This window comes from Python bivittatus, unplaced genomic scaffold (genome assembly GCF_059951505.1).
Source record: "Python bivittatus isolate LINGU-HERP-01145 unplaced genomic scaffold, Pbiv_v1 ctg000200_np1212, whole genome shotgun sequence".
NCBI lineage: Eukaryota > Metazoa > Chordata > Lepidosauria > Squamata > Pythonidae > Python > Python bivittatus.
The window spans coordinates 16085387-16106177 of record NW_028277040.1 but is presented as its reverse complement, the minus strand read 5'-3'; the positions used below and the strand labels follow the sequence as shown (position 1 = coordinate 16106177).

At 37.3% G+C, this 20791-nt stretch overlaps 1 protein-coding gene across 1 annotated transcript in view; it reads left to right on the top strand.

Moving 5' to 3' along the window:
• The first annotated feature begins 14156 nt into the window (after positions 1-14156).
• ZNF804A (zinc finger protein 804A) overlaps positions 14157-20791 on the top strand; it is a 70395-nt gene continuing 63760 nt past the window's right edge. The window contains exons 1-2 of the mRNA XM_088135820.1: positions 14157-14186; positions 14702-14845. Of these exons, the coding sequence (XP_087991946.1) occupies positions 14157-14186; positions 14702-14845 (174 nt within the window). The remainder of the gene's footprint in view (positions 14187-14701; positions 14846-20791) is intronic.

Below are 20791 nucleotides of genomic sequence, written 5' to 3'. Positions count from 1 at the left end.
AATAGAAACCTGTTTACTTGCATGAGGTGGGATTTCAATTGTGTGGTCACACTCACCATCTTGACTTTTTCCATCCTCCCTGACACTCCTGTAGCTGTGGCATCTCAAAGGATTTCCTGGGATGAGTGTAAACATCTTTGATGAACATGTTGAAAGGAAGCTGACCTGATAAATTTGTTGGAATGCAAGTTCAAGGACAAAGCTCATGGGAATTCCAGTGAAGTCTAACCTTTAGCAGGTACATGGGAAATGTTAGGATGGAAAACAGAAACAGGAAGATAGGATGATTTGAACTAAAACAAATCAAAATTGAGACAGGAGAATTATGGGTTTGTCAGTTCTCAGGCTATACTTTTGAGAACCTTTGTGAGCATCAAACATTTTGAGAGAAATGAATTTCACATATCTGTAGGATTTTAGTATTGGAGTTTGGAATTTCTGTTCAAATATTTGGATTAATTAAGAGATGATCTAAAGAAACACATGGATTACTTTTATATGCTTGAGTTGGTTTTTGAAGACATTAAAATAACTTTCCTCTCTGCCTGATAAGTGGAAGAAAGTGCTGCACAAGAAGTAATAGTTGGAAAGCACTTTCTCTCTCTCTCTCACTCTCTCTCTCTCTCTCTCTCACACACACACACACACACACACACACATCCCAACACATCACACTTACATTTGTACCCAAGTTGCTCTTTGGATTCTACTTAATGTGTAGCAGTCAATTAACTTAAAATTCAGTTTGAACTTGGTGCCCATTGAATAACAGTATAAGCAGAGAATTGTTCCTTTTTTCATGACAGGGAATATAAAATACAAGGACTTCAGGGCAAGATACAAGCTTTAAGATAGGAAGAAACAGCAGATACAGGCTAGTCCCTAACCAATCTGTCCAGTTGGGAGCTGTTTTTTTAATTTTTTAATGACATGACCATTTATTTATGCAGTATAACTTCATAACACATTAAGTAAAATTACAAAGAAGACAGACTCTTAAAACTATAAAAGGACAGAAGAAGGCTGGTAAATTTCCTTCATGGATTGAATTATAAGATGGAGACAGAGGTGTGGGAGTTGGACAGAGAGAAATATCTGTAAAAAAAAAATCGAGACTTCTCCTTGGATTCTATCCAGGGATATGTTTGAATACATACATTTTAAATTTTAAAATGCTTTGTTCATAATAGATATTTTATTTCACTCAGGATACATTTCTGGATCACTTCAAAAGGTTGAATGAGTAAGATGCATTCTCTATAGTCACTGATGTATATTTAATTAAAAGTAATGTTAAAGATATTTATTTGAAAGGAAGTCAGTCCACTGATTATAACAAAGCTTAAGGAGAATGAGAAATAATGTAAATGACTTAAGCAAAGCTAATATTTGACAGGCTCTTTCATGACTGCCTTTTTAAGTCTTAATTGCAAAAAAAAAAAAGTAAAAAGAGAGAGAGAGAGAAAGAAAGAATAGGTCAAAGGGAAAAAAATGGCTTCTTTAAAGCAACTTTAAAAGCCCAAAGCTTTCCAACTTAAATTAATGGCGCATCAAAATGCTTGACTATGGCTTGATGGATCATGACTAGTAGGATGATAGTTGACTTATATAATGCTTATTTGGTCTGTGAACACTGCTTTTATCTGTGAAGAATTTTGAAGTATCAATTTGAATAGGAAAATCTGTTTTCCCTAGTTTCTCCATTCACATAGAACCAGTTCAACCACCAAAGACTATGAAATGAATACCAGGGGATGTTAGAACTGAAAAAGATAGTCCAAATATTTTTTTCATTGTTCATGATTGGGTTGGCCCTTTTCATACACTGAACCTGTATAATTTGTTTTTCTTTTTTGCAGAAACTTTAGAGAAGGGCTCTAACTCACTGGCATAACACATATGTTATATGCCATATATTTGTGTTCAGACTTTGACTTTTCTAAGCAGGGCTAGAGAAGTTTACTGAAATTCTAGGTTGTCTCTTCCAGGCAGTGTAAGAAGTGTTGAATGAGATGGACTAATGTTCTAATTTGTCTTGGAGAGTTCATATTTCCTCCATGGGATACTGTAGTGTCTTCCTATATTTCCAAATAGGAATCTAGTTATTAAAATTTTGTTAATCAAGATTTTATGAATTTGCATATAATAGCTGAATATGGATGCCAGTTTATGTTATGATGTTGCATATTTTAAAAATAGTTTTTATTAATTTTATGGGCATGTAAATCACCGGGACTCTGTGGCATTGGTGGTATACAAATACAGTAAATAAATAAATAAAATACGTCCTTTTGGGATTTCTTTTCAGGTGAAACAGTATGGAATTTGTTGTGGCATAGATGGACGTGTTAATCATGAAGTCTGCTCTCATGTATACCTTGAAATATTCTATAGCTTAAAAATTGTGTATAACAAATGAACATGTTTAGAGGAGTGCTTATTTGCAACTAACCTTGGTCTTTTGCAGTTTCTTTTCTCATTCATCCTTAACAACTTCTTTAATTTCACTCCATGGTACTTCACCTATCAGTGAGGTTCAGGATTTCAAAATGATTCTTGATGCAATTCTTGTAAATGGCCATATAACGCTCATGATCATATCGTGGACATTGGTTGGCTTTGTTTTCCACTTTAGTTTGACTAGTATTGTTAAGACTAGTTGCATTCAAACATCCAATTCACGTTTCACACAAAATGCATATATGGATTTCAGCAGACATTTCCAAATAAATTAATAGACATTTGACAGACGAATACCTGAATGTATGCCACACTGGCATGGATTGGACTTAAATTGATCCATACATCCCCATTTCTTAGGGCATTTAAAAACACTTTGAACAATATTGAATTGGCCATTGAATTGGCCGTGTCCAATTCAAAATATGACATAACTCCACCTCTGAAATGTATACACTGGAAAAAGAAATGAATGCAGTCTCTTCCCTATCCTATGGCTTCCATGTCCAGTATTCAAAGCAAGATGATTAGTCAAAAGTAATTGGACAGCTGCCAGACATCCCACACTAAAGCCTTCCATCTGTTAACATATTTGGCCTCCAAGCAGAACAGAAACTCTTGAGACACTAATGACTGTAGCTCCAAGCAGCCTTTGCATGTTTATCAACCACTGCTAGTGCATTACTATGGGATCATAGATACCCATGAACCAAGGCAAACCTGAAGTCAGGGCAAAAATGTCAAAATGCATCATGGATACTCTGTGTGAATCAGTGAACTGAAATTGATGTATTAGAGCAGTATCAGTTCTCCTGAGGACAAGAAAGTCATAAAATGAATAGGGTAACCATTATTAATAAAAGAATTTCAAATCTGTGGATATAATCCAAAAGATAATGATCTCAGTTCAAGTTCAACACAAACTAATCAATATTCTGATGATCAAAGTTTTTGTTCCAACCACAGTTGCAGAGGAAGTGGAACTTGCACCTTGCTGAAACTAATCCAAAAAGAAAAGATTTCATAGGCATTATAAGAATCTGAAATACTAAACTTGGAAATAAAATAGCACAAGGAATAATGGGAAAATTTTACCTCATTGGATAAAAGAAAACAGGAGATAGAGTAATAATAGACTTTTGCCAAGAAAATACAATGTCTTTTTCCAACAATCTGAAAGATACTACACATGGACATCACTGGATGAGCAACAACAAAATCAGACTGACTATATATTCTGCAAACAAAGATGGAAAAGCTCTATTTAGTCATCAGAAATGAGACCATAGTGCTGCCTATAGCTCACAGCATGAACTTCTTCTTTCAAAACTACAACTTAAAATAAAGAAAACAAATGTCCTCATTTTAAAGTGTGAGAAGAGTATTATAAATAATACATAATAGCCACATCTTCATGCACAGCTGCTTTTCTAAAATTTAGAAGCTTAAGCTATTTTATAATTGCCTTAAAAAAAAAAAAGAGGTAAATTTCACAGTTGCAAGTGCTGTTTTTAGAACGTAGAAAAGCAGCTAGCTTGCTCCACTATTTTGGCAGAATTTAGCTGACTCTTTAAGTTTTCACCTACTTTGGCTTCCATATCTTATCTGAGCCTTCTTCTAAAGATAATACCTCTATCTGGAATGATTGTCTTGCTTAGCTACAGGATTATGACCTAGGGTTGTGAGGGTAATGAGGACTTTTTTTTTAATGAAACACATTTTAAAAGAAAGTGGAGGGGATTAATATTAATGGGAGATGAAAGAATTCAGCAGTGAGAGTATCCTTTTAGAAACAGAAACCTATTATATATCAAATCAGACTTTTCCCATCAAACTTTCTCTGTCTGGCAGCAGTTCTCTGTCATCTGCTCCCTTACCCCTTTAAAATAGGGCATAAGACAACCCATCTGAAGACATGTTCTGCCCAAGGTGAAAATAAGACAGTATCCCATGGAATCTCACACCAGTAGTGGCAATGGCCAGTCATCTTCCACCACACTGGGCCTGTGGAATAGTGCATGGAATCAACAGAGGCCATATCTGAATGACCAGGAAGAGGCTCAAGAAGAAAGTTTGCAGCCCTATGGTCTACTGGCAAGCAGTGGTCCCACACATACAACCTTTTAAAAAATAGAATAAAATAGCCCATGTTCATTGAGGCATGTAACGTGTCTTCTTGTGATTATCATATAATATTTCTGGCATCCTTTAAATTTGGGGGGAAACCCCGAAGTTTAAAAAAAAATTGGGAAAGCTATTCCATCTTTTAAAATTGTGGATGTCCAAGCAAAACAGAAATTAGAACAATTGGATCAGTGAACATTCCTCTTCATTTGTGAGATGTAGGTTGAGGTAGAGTGCATCATCCAGTGAAGTGAGATAGGGGATAGATGCTCCAGGAGCTGGAGGATATGACTGTGCCATCTTCAGAAGTGAGAAAAGACCTGGGGAGTTTGGCTGAGACCCAGTTTGTCCAGCTGTAGTAGCTCCAGCTGAATAGCAGGTAAATTCCAAGTCACAACTGGAGAGCACTGCAGATGGAGAGAAATAATGACCAGATAGAAGGGGGCAGTTAGGATGATTGGGGGGTTGGAATGAAGGATAGTGGGCATAGGGAAATGTGACAGGAGGCAGGAAATAGGTTGCTACAGGGAATGGGGAGACAGTCCTGGGTATCCGATTGCTAGAGGCCTTGGCTTTAGGCTGATTAATGCCAGGTCTATCTGCAATAAGACTTTGGTCCTGCATGATTATGCCTGTAACTGAGAATCTTAAAGAGCAAATGAAACAAGAGAAAGTATAAGAAAGGAATCATCTGGGTGAAAAATAATTAGCTCAGTATTTTCCTGATTGAATTGCAGGTGGTGAGAACTCATCCAACTAGAAATCCCAGTTAGAGAGAGAAGACTGAGGCAGAAGGATAAACCTTAATATTACTGAAGATTTGACAGTTAAAATGAAAGGAAGAAATAATAATAAAAACTAATGAAAATGTGTGCCAAGTAAACAAGAGTGGACTTCAAACTGAACCCTGGGAGATGATCACAAATATCTAGAAAAGCCTAGAGCAGAGATCCTTGCACTTCACTGAAAATGTGTGATGGGAAGTATAAGGCTGACACCAATGTATCATTGATGCTTAGTGAATTCAGAGATGATAACAGAACTTTATGATCAAGGCTGTCAGATGTTGGAAACAAATCCAACAATGCCAATACTGATGATCAGTGATTTGCCCGAGCCACCAGCAAATTGTTAAGAACTGGAGTTAATGCTGACTCAAGTAGAACGACCCACATGAAATCCTGATTAAAGTGGATCAATAAAATTATTTGCTGACAAAGAAGGAAAATTGGCTGAGAACAACTTGTTCAGTGATCTTGGACAAAGATAAAAGAGAAGACACTCAGCAATAATTAGAACAAATTGAAGCATCCAAAGGATTTTCTTGTTTTGTTTTTTCCAAGGGGGTGAAGTTAAGCATGTTTTAGAGAAACTGATGCCAAAGAATAATTAACCAACTTAGTCAAGAACATCAGAATAGAAGGAAATAATAGATACATAGAGGAAAGAAGGGAAAGGACCTGAAAGACACATTGTATAATGAGCTTCTGAGACTGTTTAAGCTACTACTTCTTTAGTAACTGGTACAAATCTTTAGTCCAAATTAAATTGAGGTTGTTACTATAAAAATGTTTTTGTGTGTATGAGTTGGAGAGTGGCTTTAACAACCTTAGGACAAAGGAAGTTTGAAATGTATAAATATCCTTACCAAGACCCTTGATACCTTTGCATCTTTCAACCCTGGGCCAGCCAAGTGAGGCTGTCAAGGTTCTGTCCCAGTGCCTGTAGGCTGTACAGGTTTGGATGGAGATGAACTGTCTCCAACTCAATCCTACCAAGACCAATTGTGGATATTTAAACTACCCAGATCTGAAGATATTCCATCTTTGACTTTGGATGCGGTTGTACTTCCCCTTGCAAGGTCAGTATGCAATCTGGGGATCTTCCTGAATTCATAGCACCTGCTTGAAGACCAGGTGTCAATTGTGGCTAGGAAGGCCTTTACATAACATCTGGTGCAGCAGTTGTACCCTTTCTTATATCAGGAAGGACCCCCTGATATAGACAGTCAGTCATGCCCTAGTCATCTTGCAGCTTGACTTTTGCAGTGTTCTACATGGGGCTGCCCTTGAACACCACCCAGAAGCTTCAACTGGTCCAGAATGCAGTGGCTTGGGCAGTGATGGGCATGCCTCAGCATAGGGCCTGGTTACTTGAGGGACCACCTGTCCCCCATAGCATCTGCCCTGCCAATTCAATCCTACAGGCATGCACTAGGTTCCTTTGATGAAACAATGTTATCTGTTGGGACTCTGGAAGCATGCCATCTCTCTAGCAGTGAACAAGCTTCCCCCTGAGATCTGGATGGCCCCCACTCTGCTGTTGTTTAGAAGAGTCGTGAAGACCTGGCTCTTCACCCAGGCCTTTAGCAAGGGAGACTGAAACCCCTCGCTTCATTGTGCTTGCCATATTTTATCTTTATCTTTTACCTTTTATTGATTTTATTATAATTTCTTTGATAATTGAAAGCCACCCAGAGTTGCTGAGAGGCAACTGGCGTACAAGTTTAATAGATGATGATGATGATGATGATGATGATGATGATGATGATGATGATGATGATGACGACGATGACTGAAAGAAATATGAGGGATATTAAAATCCTCAAGCAACAGTACTGGTACAAACAGTACAAAAGCCACAAGGAAAATTCCTTGATAAAATGACTATTAGAGCCAAGTAGTCCATTTTTGTTGTTGTCCAGTCATTAAGTCGTCCATGACCCCATGAACCATATTGCGCCAGGCCTTCCTGTCCTTCACTGCCTCCCTGAGTTTGCTCAGTTTCATGCTCATTGCTTCAGTGATGCTATCTAACCATCTCATCCTCTGCCGTCCTCTTTTCCTTTTGCCTCCAATCTTTCCCAGCATCAGGGTCTTTTCCAAGGAGTCCTCTCTTCTCATTAGGTGACCAAAGTATCTGAGCTTGAGCTTCATTATCAAAAGTAGTCCATATATTACTGCAATTAAGCAGTGTAATGAAAATATCAACTCAGTAACTAAGAATTTAAAAGAAAGATTGGTGACTTCTGAAGGCAAATACAAACATTTGCAAACTTGGTTAAATAGTAAGGCCAAGTTGCCACTCCTGTAACCAAAGTTTAAGAGCCTATATGAATTGAAATCACAACAGGCACAGTGTCATCTGGGCTTAACCAAATTTCAGCAATAGTGCAAATGAAATAGATTATTCATTTAAACAATCAGATAAAAGCAGAGCTTTAATAATAGAGTGGGTGTTCAGTAATAAACAATTTAAATAAACTTTAACAGATAAATCAAAATAAGGTTGAACTGGATTAAAGCATTCTGCAGAATAGCAGACAACCACTTATCCTGCTTCCAATAATTAATAACCAATGATAACTTAACAGGCTCAAATAAGGAAACAACAGAATTCCATGTTAATTTAAACAAGAATGCTAATAAGCATAAAAGAAAGACCACAGAACCAGCATTGCTATAACAGTATAAAAACAAATCCTGATGAATGACTTCCCACCTGATTTGTGTAAATGTTAAATAGGAAAGGACAGTGGGCTGACCCCTGGGGCATCCCACACCAGAATGCCCAAGGGTTTCAACCACTAATGATTGGAACCTTCCATAAATTAGATCCTTGCCTTTCTTGGATAATACAGGTGCCCAGAGGGAGCACAAGAACTTGGATCCAGGAGCTAGTACATGTATCTGTAAGTGAGGAGGCAGTGTCACCAGCCATGAAGTGTTAATGTGCCCTCTCCCTAAAAAGCCATCCTGGGCGCATCTATCTTAGCTAACTATCAACCAACCTGCCACTTACAGATAAGGTTATTGAGAGGGTGTTGCTGCTCCACAGAAGATACTGGATAAAATGGATTATATGAATCTCTTTCAGTTGAAATTGGATTGAGACTGCATTGGTTGCTCTTGTGGATGACCTGCAGTGGAACTTGGAAGGAGCTAGTGCACTCCATTAAATCACTTAGCAGCATTCAATACCATTGACCAGGTTATATTTTTTGACTATCTGTGAGGGTTGGGGATTAGAGGCAGTGTTGTATAGTGCTCTTCCTGAGTGGGCAGCTCCAGTCAGTGTTCTTAGGGGAGGAGAGGTTGAACACTTGGACATTCTAGTGGGAGACGGCATGTCTTGGCCATTTCCCCCACGCTATCTAACATCTACATGAAACTGCTGGGAAGAGGTCATCTGTTGGTATGGTGTCCGGTATCATCAATATGCTAATGACACCCAAGTTTATATCTCAAGCCCAGGTCAAACAGAAAATGCAGTGGAGGTCTTCACTCAGTCCTGACCCAGTGCTTGGAGGCTGTGAGGGGCTTGCGTAGGGCAAAACAAGCAATTTTGGTGAGTTACTCTTGATACTGAAACCTCTCGTTCCATGGAATTTCTGTCTATTTCTCTGCATGGGATTGCATTCCTCCAAGAATTTAGTGTGCAATCTGTAGGTTCTCCTGGACTCACAGCAGATGGAAGCTGCAGCCAGAAGAACCTTTGCCCAGATTCAGGAGGTCTACAAGTTGTGACTAGTGTCTTTGAGTTAGACTACTGCAATTTACTCTACATTGGGCTGCCCTTGAAGATGAGTTAGAAGCTGCAGTTGGCACAAAATGTAGCTACACATGACCGGCATTAGCCAGTGCAGCAGAATAACACCTATTTTGTGAGTTTGCATTGTTGGTTGTTAGCTATAAAGTCATATATTATCTGGGCAGAACCTGCCCACCCAGCACAATGCAGCTGAAGGAGAGGCTGTGGGCAGCTGCCCCTAGAGAGAGATCAGAGGCATGGGAACCTGGAAAATGGAATTCTCTCTGGCAGCCCCTTCATTTTGGAACAACTCACTCTTTTTGGTTAAGGTGGACCCACCTTTCTATTCTTTAAGAAGCAGTTGAAGACCTTCCTCTTCAGCAGGGTTTTTGGGGAGTGGGTGATATGGAATACAGCAGCAGGTTCTTTAAGATTTTAAGATTTAATGTTTTTATATTTTGGATTTTATGGATGTTTTGAAAGCATTGTTGTAAGACACATGAAGTCTTTCAAATAAACAGCATGCAAATAATTGGAATGAATGAATGAGTGAGTGAATTAATGAATTAATGAATGGCTTTGGGGTTCTCTGAGTAAGGCGGTATGCTGGAAACAGGATAATGATTCATTTTAACAATGCAGACTTTGCAGTTGGAGCTGAAATGTTTGTCCGCATATTATTTAAATAGGCCTGGGGGTGACTTTCATGAAGTCTAGGTCCTGTTAGTGGATTATCTTTTGTTCTGAGTAACATAGAACCTTAAGCTGGAAACAAGCATATGTGTACAATTATAATATTTTTGAGGATAGATAAGAGGAAGCAAAGGAGCCATCAGAAAATATCCATTTTATTAGCCCAGTTGGTTTTATTAGTACAATTGGTTAGCAGATCCATTTTATTAACACAACACTCTAGTATTTAAAGCCATATTCGGCTTCCACACTGGTGGAAGAGTAGCATTAGTTTTCCTTAATCAGGTCTGCCATGAACATTGTTCAAATATAATTCTGTTACAAGAAAAACAAAACTAAAGACTCTTGTGCTCTCTAATAGACCAGGGTTATCCAATCTTTTTGGGGCTGACAGCCACTCAAGGCCTTTGAGTGGAATTGTAGGCCAACAGCAAAGGGGAAGTAAAGCTAAATTTGATTGAATTGACTTCAATTAAACTTGTCTTACCTTAACTGTATGGTTTTTACATAGTTATTTCATATGTAGTTAATAATTTCCCTTCCTGTCAGATTAATTTTTGGAAATATTTCTCATATAAGACTTTGTGGGGGCTACAGGTGATGCACCATGTGCTTGATAACCAGAATATGATAATCATTTTTCCTTGGCCCACCACCATGGAAACTTTAGTAAGAATTATTTTTATATAAAATTGAATTGGCTTTTTAAAGCATTGTTAAAACTATGGATGGTTGGTTGGTTTCAGGGTTTTTATTTCTCAAAATGCTTTTTTAAGAATCATTCTCAGGGAGTGTCCTTAAGAATTTTGTAGAATTTTGTACAAGTCTTCACTTCAGGAATCAAGCAGTCATCAGTCATTTTTCATCTTTTCAAAATGCAGTTTATTTGGAAATGGCATGAATAATATTGAACAGGGAGAGTTTTTGTTTTATTTTTATTTCTGGGTTTTTTGTTTTTTTTCGGTGTTGTGAGATTTGCTACATTCCACAGGTAATTTAATAAACACATTTAATTAGGGCATTGATGTACAGTGCCCTGAGAAGGTTGACAGGACCAAACTTAATATAACAGTTCAATGCATTGTGATAATTAATTTGGCTGTTTAATTACATTATTCAGTATAAAAACAACATTTTGTTCTTATCAGTAGCAGAATTTCAGTGAGATGCACGCCAATCTAGAAATGCTTCCCAGCCATAATAAAAATTGATTGATTGATTATGTGCCATCAAGTCAGTGTCAACTCTTAGTGACCAAATAAATTTCCTCCTTGAAGATCTGTCCCCAACCTGGTCTTTCAGATCTTCCAACAGTGCATCCATAGCTGCTGCAACTGAGTCCATCTACCTTGCTACTGGTCATCCTCTTTTTCTCTTTCCTTCTACCTTTCCCAGCATTAGAGCAGTAGGATAATTTGAACATAGCCATTTGTGTCTCAAGAAAGGACATAATAAAAATAGCTATAGAAAATTGCTGGTTTTGAGCTGTGGTTGACACATATACCTACCCTTTTCTAACAGCAACTGGAGATAACCAAGGATATGGAGGTCTGCAGTACATCTAGAGCTGTCCTTCCACATTCCTTATACAAGTAGTCCTCAGTTAACAACAGTAATTGGGATTGGAACTTCTGTCACTAAACAATGTGGTCATAGAGCACAATGTCACATGACCACATTGCTTAGCAATGGCAGTCCCAATCCCACCCAGTTGTTAGGCAAGGACCCACCCTGATCCAAGCCATTCCCGGCTTGTTCCCTCCCAGCCCTGAGCCTTGGTAAGGTAAGAGACTGCCTCCTCTACTCCTCTTCAAACACCCCCCACCTGCCTATTCCTCCCCCACCATGTAAGCTCTTTTTATTCCAAGCTTCAGACAAAAATGAAGCAGTTTCTAACAAGGTTCTTCCAAGGGTTCCAGACCTGCGATTAGCTTGTTGTAAATGTAAGACTACCAGATCTGGGTTGCAAAAATCCAGATGACCATTCAATGGAAAGAAAGAAATATACTGCCATTGAGTAGTCATCTGGAATTTTGCAACCTAGTAGACTTACTAAATTACCATTGGGTTTTTTCTTTAAACTTCCAGCAGAGCTAGTAAAGTAGGAAGGAGTGAATTCATCCATGCGCTTATCAGATGAGTAAAGAAGGAGTGAGAAGAAAAAGCATAGCATGTCAGAGGCAGGATCTGCTGCTGCTTGTTGTGTCAAACAGAGCACCATATCTGAATTTTGGGACAATTCTGAAAGGCCAATGCCAACCTTAAGGGTTCATGAAGATTTGTCTCAACTGCATGCCTGCCTAGTAGATACGTATGTTTACTACTTTTTTATTCTTCACTATGAGTAATGGACAGTTTATTGGTTGCTTTTTGTGTGTGCTCTTACAATTTGCGTTGTGCTTTCCTTTAAAAGCTATAGCCATTAGACAAATGCAAAAGTTCTTACGTATTTCATGATAATTCCTAATAATATTATTGAGATTTTAAGGACGTTATTAATGAAAGTAGTATACAGTATTGCTTTTGTTTGACATTCTTGGCAGGTGATCAAATGCAGAAGTGTATATTGTACATATGCATTAGGAAAAGATAGAAGCTCAAGCCGATAGCAAGGAAAGCATTGTGGAAGTTGTTTTTTGTTTTGTTTTGCTGTGTCTTATGGGCTGAATCATGCTATGTTTTCTTCTTTGCAGCTGATAAGGTAGGTAGGCTAAATGCATTGCTCCTATTGTTTTTTCTGGTAATTTTCAAAAATGTGTGTATTCTTTAAAAATCACTCCTTGATCATTTTTTTTAACATAGATAAGATGGTAGAAAGCAGCATGGCCTCTGATTCTAACTGATGTTGTTACTATAGGATTCAGAGGGATTATTTTGAGTACCCAGGTAGTTTATAGTAGAACACTAGAATGATTCCCTTTTTTGTTCTATAGAGGCTATATACGCACACACATACATATACATGCATATACACACATCAATTGGTGTTCAGCCAACAGCTGCATATATCACAGTAGCTTTTATATCCTTCTAGTGAGAAATGGCAAACACACAGGCAAAATATAGAATGGAATGAGCAAATTGCCAAACCAGTGCATTAATCCCTCAAACAAGCCAATCCTGCTGAAGTCCTTATAAAAAAGAATAGGGCCATGCATGGAAAAAGAAATGAAGTGTGAACATTCAGGTTACAAAAAGGCAGAGGGATGTGGGACTAAATAGCTAGCAAGTAGATAATGGAGAGCTTAAGAAGAGGGTTTACCTTTGCTTTATTGACTATAGAAAGGCCATTGATTGTATAGATAATGCCTAATATATTAAGCCTAAGAAACCTGATTATTTTTCTGAGAACCCATTACATTGAACAAGAAGCTACTGTAAGAACTGTGCCTGGAGAAACAAAGTAGTTTAGCATTTGGAAATGAATGAGATGCATATTGTCCTCATATCTCTTTAGCTGGTGCAATAGATGTATCATAAGAAATAGCAGGATTGGAAGTGCTGATTTGTGGAATCAGAATAGGAGGCAGAAGTATTAACATCTAAGTTCTGAGGATGATGTCATTTTGTTAGCCAAAAGATTAAGAAGACTTAAAGGATTTCATAATGAAAGTGAAAAAATGAAAATGTGGGTTACTGTTAAATATTAAAAATACAAGAATAATGTTAATTAACATGCTAATTGACCTTGCAGTTGATTGTAAAGAAGTGAACAGGGTAGGTAGGTTGTTTTCTTGGTTTCAGATGGTCAGTGTGCTGGAGGGAAAAAAAAGTATCCTCATGAGGAGGATTATAATAAGGATATTTCCATGATAACAAACATCAAAATTGTTAAAGCAATGTTTTCCACTGTTAATGTTCAGCTCTGAAAGTGGACATTGAGAAAGAGCAAGAAAAAGAAGGTAGGTGCCTTCAAGTTATGGATCTGGAGAATGTTACTAAGTGTACCATGGAATATAAGATGAACAAATTAATCAATCCCAAAACAAATAAAGACTGAATACTTCCTTGAGGCAACAATCAGCAAACAAAACGTCACATACTTCGGACATGTTATAACCAGGTGATAGATTAGGAAAAAAATGGGAATGCTTGGCAAGGTTGAGGAGGCAGAAGAAAGAGAGTTGCTTTATAATCAGAGAATTCATAGAGCTATGGATGATTGCTGGGGACAGGTCAAGATAAGAACCATTTTCCTCATAGCTGCTAGGAGTTGAGCTTGACTTGATGCCACCTACAGTAGGAAACATCAGGTATGATATGGGATGAGATAAAGGGCAAGCATATTTTAAATACTTCCACTGGCATTGAAGGCCCAGTAGTTGAGCATTTGTCTCTTGTCCCTGTCAATGGCAGCCAAGACATTGAGCGTATGGCAGGTAAATTTTTGAATGTCAAAATAAATAATTATTCAGACCTAGCCTTAATTATCTCTTTTCCCTTATTTGTGCAATAAATTGTTTATTATTGTTCAGTGAAAGCAGCCTTATAACAAAATTAAATGAGTATTTTAATATCCATATGTGTTCTGCTAAAACATATTTATTCAGTGAAAGCTTTGACTGTTGATGTATGTCTGTGTATCTGTGTGTTTATCTCCTGAAAATTAACATTAATATAGCCTTAAGCAAAATAAATATTCAGTTTATTTATTTACATTTTCATAAGATTAAAAATAGTTTAAGCTTCGTGTCTCCCAAAAACCCTAAAGTTATCTGTCAATTAGAGTGCAAATTGAAGAGTGCAAAAAAGATCTCTTTCTCACTGCTGATAAAATGAGTATGTGCAGGCTTTTAGTTATATGTGTTGACAAATTGGATTAAATTACAAAGCACAAAAGCCTCTACTTTGCAGTATCAAAATAACAATTATTTTCCCCATCTCTTCTCCATAGGATTATGCTGAAAAGGAGAATACGATAGCCAAGGCTCTGGAAGACCTTAAAGCTAACTTTTATTGTGAACTTTGTGATAAACAGTATTACAAACATCAAGAATTTGACAATCACATCAACTCCTATGACCACGCTCATAAACAGGTGAGCAATGCAAATGTATTTACTGCAAATCAGACACAAATAGCAAAGATCGCTTTTATATTAGGGACACTTTTTTCTGCCCACTTTTTTTGTCTAGGGCTTGGATGAAGTTTCGAGAAACCTATTTAATACTTGGGTAATAAAAATATTCATATCAGGGTCCTGAAAATCCTTCTGTTAAAAAAAAAGGAACTTTCAATGCAGAAATTAAAATGTATGAGCATACTGATGCACTAGACTCAAAGTAGTTCCAAAATACTAGCAAGTGTCTACTTAATTAATCTTACCAATCAAAAGTATTGCTTTATTAATAGCATTTACATTATGGCATTTACCTATTAAATAACTGCATCCTCAATGCTCCTTGATTTGAATTCTAATCAATTACACATTAACTGGATTTGTGCATTCCACTAAGCTCCAATCATGGTGGTTTAGAAAGCACAATGGCTGGTGTGCACAAGGCACTTTTAGGTAAGGGGAGAATCTAGATTGTTTGCAGAGACCAGCAAAGCCTGGGGAATTCACCCTCTGTGCACTTAGGAGCTGCAAATCTTCTGTCTCTCTCTCAGATGAGCTTTTGAAAAGGACAGCCTCCATTTTCTTTTTATTATTTTGCCTTCCATCCTGGGAGGAAAAGGCATTTCTTCTGCAACTGAATTCAGCTAGGTAAAAAATGTGCCCCAGTCTGAAGAAGTAAATAGCCATCTAGAAAAATATGAAGCTAGATGTGATTAGGATTGTTGGGTGTTTTTATTTTATTTTATATTATTAATAATATATATTATGGACTGATCTGAGCTGTTTCTTTGTATCCTTAATCATCTTTGTTCTACCTGTATTGTATGTGTGGGTGTGTGTATGGATCTCTGGAAGACTACCTGTGAGTTAAAGCCTTGATATTTTATTTTCCCTTTTTTTCCATTCAGTTCTCCACTAGCTCTGTAACCTTAATTTGCATAACAAACAACTTGCGTCTTCTTCTGAAATCCTATTCCTACAAGGCATTTAATTGATCAAGCATATTGCCCATTCTGCTAGCTACAGAAAGGCAAGAAAGCTAGGAGCAGAGGTTTTCTGCCTGCTTCCTCCTTTCACAGAGGAATTTCCTCTGTAAAAAGTGGATTATGGCAACAACCAAACAGATTCCCCCTCCCATTGTAGGAGGGTACCAAGGGAAGAATTGAAGAAGAAAATCTTACGGATACACACTGGGGGGAGACAGAAGGGCAGCCCCACCACATTATTTATGTATACATGTGCAAGTTCATACTCCATTAAGCACTAAGTCATAATTAGTTTAGTGGGTTGCACCTACTGCGTTGCAGAATAAGGCCCCAATTTTCTATACATATCTGTTACAGGGTATTACTGCCATAAGGTTTTCATCCACTATATATTTACTGGGGAAAGAAATGCTTTTGAACTGCTTTGCATTGACTTCACTGAGTTGGGCACCTTTAGGATGTGTAGACTTCAGCTCTCAAAATTCCCCAACTAGTATCTCAATAGCTCAGAGTTCTGGGAAGTGAAGTCCACACATTTAAAAGGTGCTTCGTTTGGGAAAAGCCATGGTAACATTTACCTCTGAATTGAAGTGAATAGGAGGGCTTCCAGTGAGGACTTATGGCAGACTAGACATCCCTGAAGGAGCAGGGACAGCAGTGCGGCAGAGACTGGTTTCCGGATGGTGAACTCTGGCTGGTGCATCTTTCCAGATAAAAGAGAGATCGTGAGATTGCCCACCTACACTCCAGACAGCTGCTCCTTGTGAGTTGACTGCAGGAACTGAGGTTTTTGCAATCGGCTCAGGAGTGGAGCGGCTGGGAATCGAGGGATTTCAACCAAGCTCACAGCTGTAAGGCAGCCTATATGGACACAAAGTTTGCACAAGCCTCATTTTTTAAAGTAGAGATACTACCAAATATTTTTTTGGGTCATAATCCTGTGAGTTTTTCTTCCTAATCCTGTAAGAAGAATTAAAGAAATTTCTAGAGAAGATAAGTATTTCTCGACAAATTAAGTTTTTGCAATGACAGTTATCAGCGTTAACAGTAAAAGAAATGGAAATCAAAATGTAAACCAAAAAAAAAAAAAAAAATTGAGTTTGCAAACAAACCAGGGAAGTGGCTGGCATATAAATTAGGAAAAGAAAAAGAAAAGAAAATGATATTGAAACTATAAGAGGGAGATACTGTATGAATGGATAGCATGGTTATACGAAAAGCACTTCATCAATATTATTCCATCTCGTATAAAGGAAGTGGCATCCCTCTGGAGAAAATAGATGAATATCTAAAGAAACCAAATTTACCAAGGATTACAGAGGGACAGAAACAGATTATGAATGGACCCATAACAATAAGGGAAGTTTCTGAAGCTATAAAAAAGATTAAACCAGGAAAGGTGCCTGGACCAGAAGGATTATCAGGTTCTTATTATAAATGTTTTGAGGATGAACTTTTACAACCTTTACAAAACACAATGATGATCCCTCCAACAGGAAGGAAAGATGCCACAGAGTTGGAAAGAGGCCAGTATAGCACTAATACCTAAAGAGGGACAAGATTTGACTTTAACAAGAAACTATAGGCCAATAACATTATTGAATAATTATTACAAGTTGTTTACAACGATTCTAGCTGATAGACTGAAAATAATTTTGCAAGAATTTATTCATGAGAATCAATGCAGGTTTTTACCTTAAAGTCAGTTAAAGGACAATGTTACAAATCTGTTGGACATTTTGGAATGTTTGGAGCAACATAATGAAAAATAAGCTACATTGATTTTCTTAGATGCAGAGAAGGCCTTTGACAAATTTAACTGAGCTTTCTTGTTCAAAATTTTGGAAGATATGAATTTTGGAGAGAACTTTAGAAAATGTGTAGGATTGATTTATACTTCACAGAAAGCACAAATAATTGTTAATGGAGATCTAACAAAGCCTTGTGATATACAAAAAGGAACAAAACAACCCTCTCTTGTTTATTTCAGTTCTTGAAATACTGAATATTGATATAAGACAAGATGAGAGGATTGTGGGAGTAAAGATTAAAAAAGAAACTTATAAGTTAAGGGCTTTTGCAGATGACTTGGTGTTGGTCCTAGAAGATCCTTTAAAAGGAATTGAAACATTAATGGGAAAACTAAAAGAATTTGGTGCATTAGCAGATTTTAAGATCAATAAACAGAAGATGAAGATGTTAGCAAAAAACATGAAAATAGAAGATCAAACAGAATTGATGAATAAAATGGGCTTTAAGGTTGAGAAGAAGGTGAAATATTTGGGTATCACTATGAAAAATATGAATTGTATGTTACAGTGGTACCTCGGGATACAAATGCCTATACTAACAAACTTTTTGGGTTACGACCAGCTCTGGCCACAAAAATTTACCTTGATGTGCGAACTCCGCCTCGGGGTATGGTCATTTTTCCGCCCTGACATGTGGTCCGCGGCCATTTTTCCACCCCTGACACGTGGTCTGCGGCCGTTCTCCTGCCGCGCCGCGCCGTGCGGCACCCGGCCGTTCTCCTGCCGCACTGTGCCACGCCTGGCCTTTTTCCTGCCGCGCCGCGCCCGGCCGTTCTCCCGCTCCTGATGCGTGGTCCGCGGACGCCAGAACGGATTAACGGTAATTACATTGAACCTTATGGGAAAATTTGCTTCGGGGTGCGACCAAATTCGGAGGGCGGAACGGATTAATTGGATTTACATTGAACCTTATGGGGAAATTTGCATCGGGTTATGACCAACTCGGGATACACCCAGAGTCACAGAACGCATTAAGTTCATATCCCGAGGTACCACTGTATTTCAAAATAATTATGTTAAGATATGGAATTAAGTTTAAAAAGATATGTTAAGATGAGACAAACTACAACTGTCATTGCTGGGGAGAATTTCTGTGCTAAAAATGAATATCTTGCCTAGAATGATGTTTTCTTTTAGACAGTACCTGTTTTGACAACTGATGCACCATTTAAACAGTGGCAGAAGGATATATCTACATTTGTGTGGCAGGGAAAAAAAACACAAGTTAAATATAAGGTGTTACCAGATGCAAAGGAAAGAGGAGGATTGGGTTTACCTGATTTGAAATTGTATTTTGCAGCTTGCTGTTTGGTTTGGATGAGAGAGTGGGTGCTGCTGAGAAACAGAAGGCTTCTGGAGTGAGAAGTGCATGACCTGAGATTTGGGTGGCATGGATATTTGTGGTACGACAAAGTCAAGGTCAATGTGGATTTTAAAAACCATTATATTAGACATGTCATACTGAGAATAAGGAATAGATACAAACCCAGGTCGTGTCCAAAAAAACCTTTGTGGCTCTCAGCACAAGAAGCATTTTATAGACGAGAAATAATAAGCAAACATAAATGGCTAACCTATTATAAGATACTAGAATTTTGTTAAAGGGACTATAGAATAAAATCAAGAGAAGAACTGGTGGCAGAGGGATATAATTGCCATGGTTTTCTTATTTACAGGTATTACAAAGATTTAAAATAGACAAAAGAGTTTATAGCATTGAACATTGTAAGACTGAATATGAACAGAGTTGTGTACAAATGATAAACATGCAATTGCTAAAATGTATAAACTTTTATTGAAATTTGAAACAGAAGAAGAAGTGAAAGAATGTATGATAAAGTAGGCAAAGATTGGTTATAATATACAGATGGAACAATGGGAAAATATGTGGTTGAAAGGATTGAAATTTACACTATATATACAAAGAATGTTTAAAAAATGATGTACCATTGGAATATGTACCCAGAGAAATGGTCTAGAATGTATAAAGGCATTTCAAATTTATGTCAGAAATGTGAACAAGAAGAAGGGACATTTTATCATGCTTGGTGGTCTTATAAAAAAAACTAGAGAATTCTGGATTCAGATGCACATATTGATTCAGAGGATTTTAAAGATTAATATACAATTGAGACCAGAAGTCTTTTGGGGTGGGGAATTGATGGACAAAGAGTTGGAAAAATATTGTGGAACTTTGTTTTTGTATATGAAAACTGCAATAAGATTATTATATGCACAAAGATGGAAAGATTCGGCATTACCCACAATGGAGGAATGGTTAGTGAAGATGATGGAACTTGCTGAGATGGCCAAATTGACTCCTTTGATCAGAGAAAAGAAAATATCTATATTTATTGCTGACTGGAAACTCTTTATGGACTTTTTGTGTTAAACAGAAAAAAATAAATTATGATTTATGGTTTTGATGATTAGACTGGATAGATTATAGAAAGAAAAGAGTCATGTTGTAACCTCTTAGAGAAAGAGGTAAAATTGGAAGTCACTTCTTTGTATTTTTTTCCTTTCTTTTCTATTTTACTTTTACTTTCTCCCTCTTTCACTTACACTTTTAGCTTTCTTTCTGATTTCTTTCTTTTTCTTTTCTTCTTACGTTATATTAGCTTGTATTAGTTTTTATGTTCCTTTTTAAAACTTGTAATAAACTTATATTAAAAAATGAAGTATATAGGGGTACAGTATAAACTTAAAAGGCACAAAATAAGATATTCCCTTTTAGGAGAGCCACATTTGTTTGCATATGTGTGTGTGTGTTCCAAATGTTTTTAATCTAGAATTTAAACACATTTACTGGAAAGTAATCCCCAATGAACTCCATGGAAACTCCTTTTCAATCAACCTATTTCAGCATAAATGAAAGTGAAAAAAAGAGTGCCTGAGAATAAAGTTTGACACATTCTGATTCACTGACTGAAATTAAAGTTTACAACTGTGATCTTTTCAAACAAAATTGGGAAAGTCAAAGAGCAAGAAGTCATGAAAGTTCCCACCTGCACTTACTGTTCAGCTGCAGCCTTATTGACAGCTGCCATTTTCTGTCTTAGAAAGCTTTAGGAATAGTGGTAAGCCCATTTGGGGATGCATCCTAGGAAAAGAAAGCCAGTGGTCTA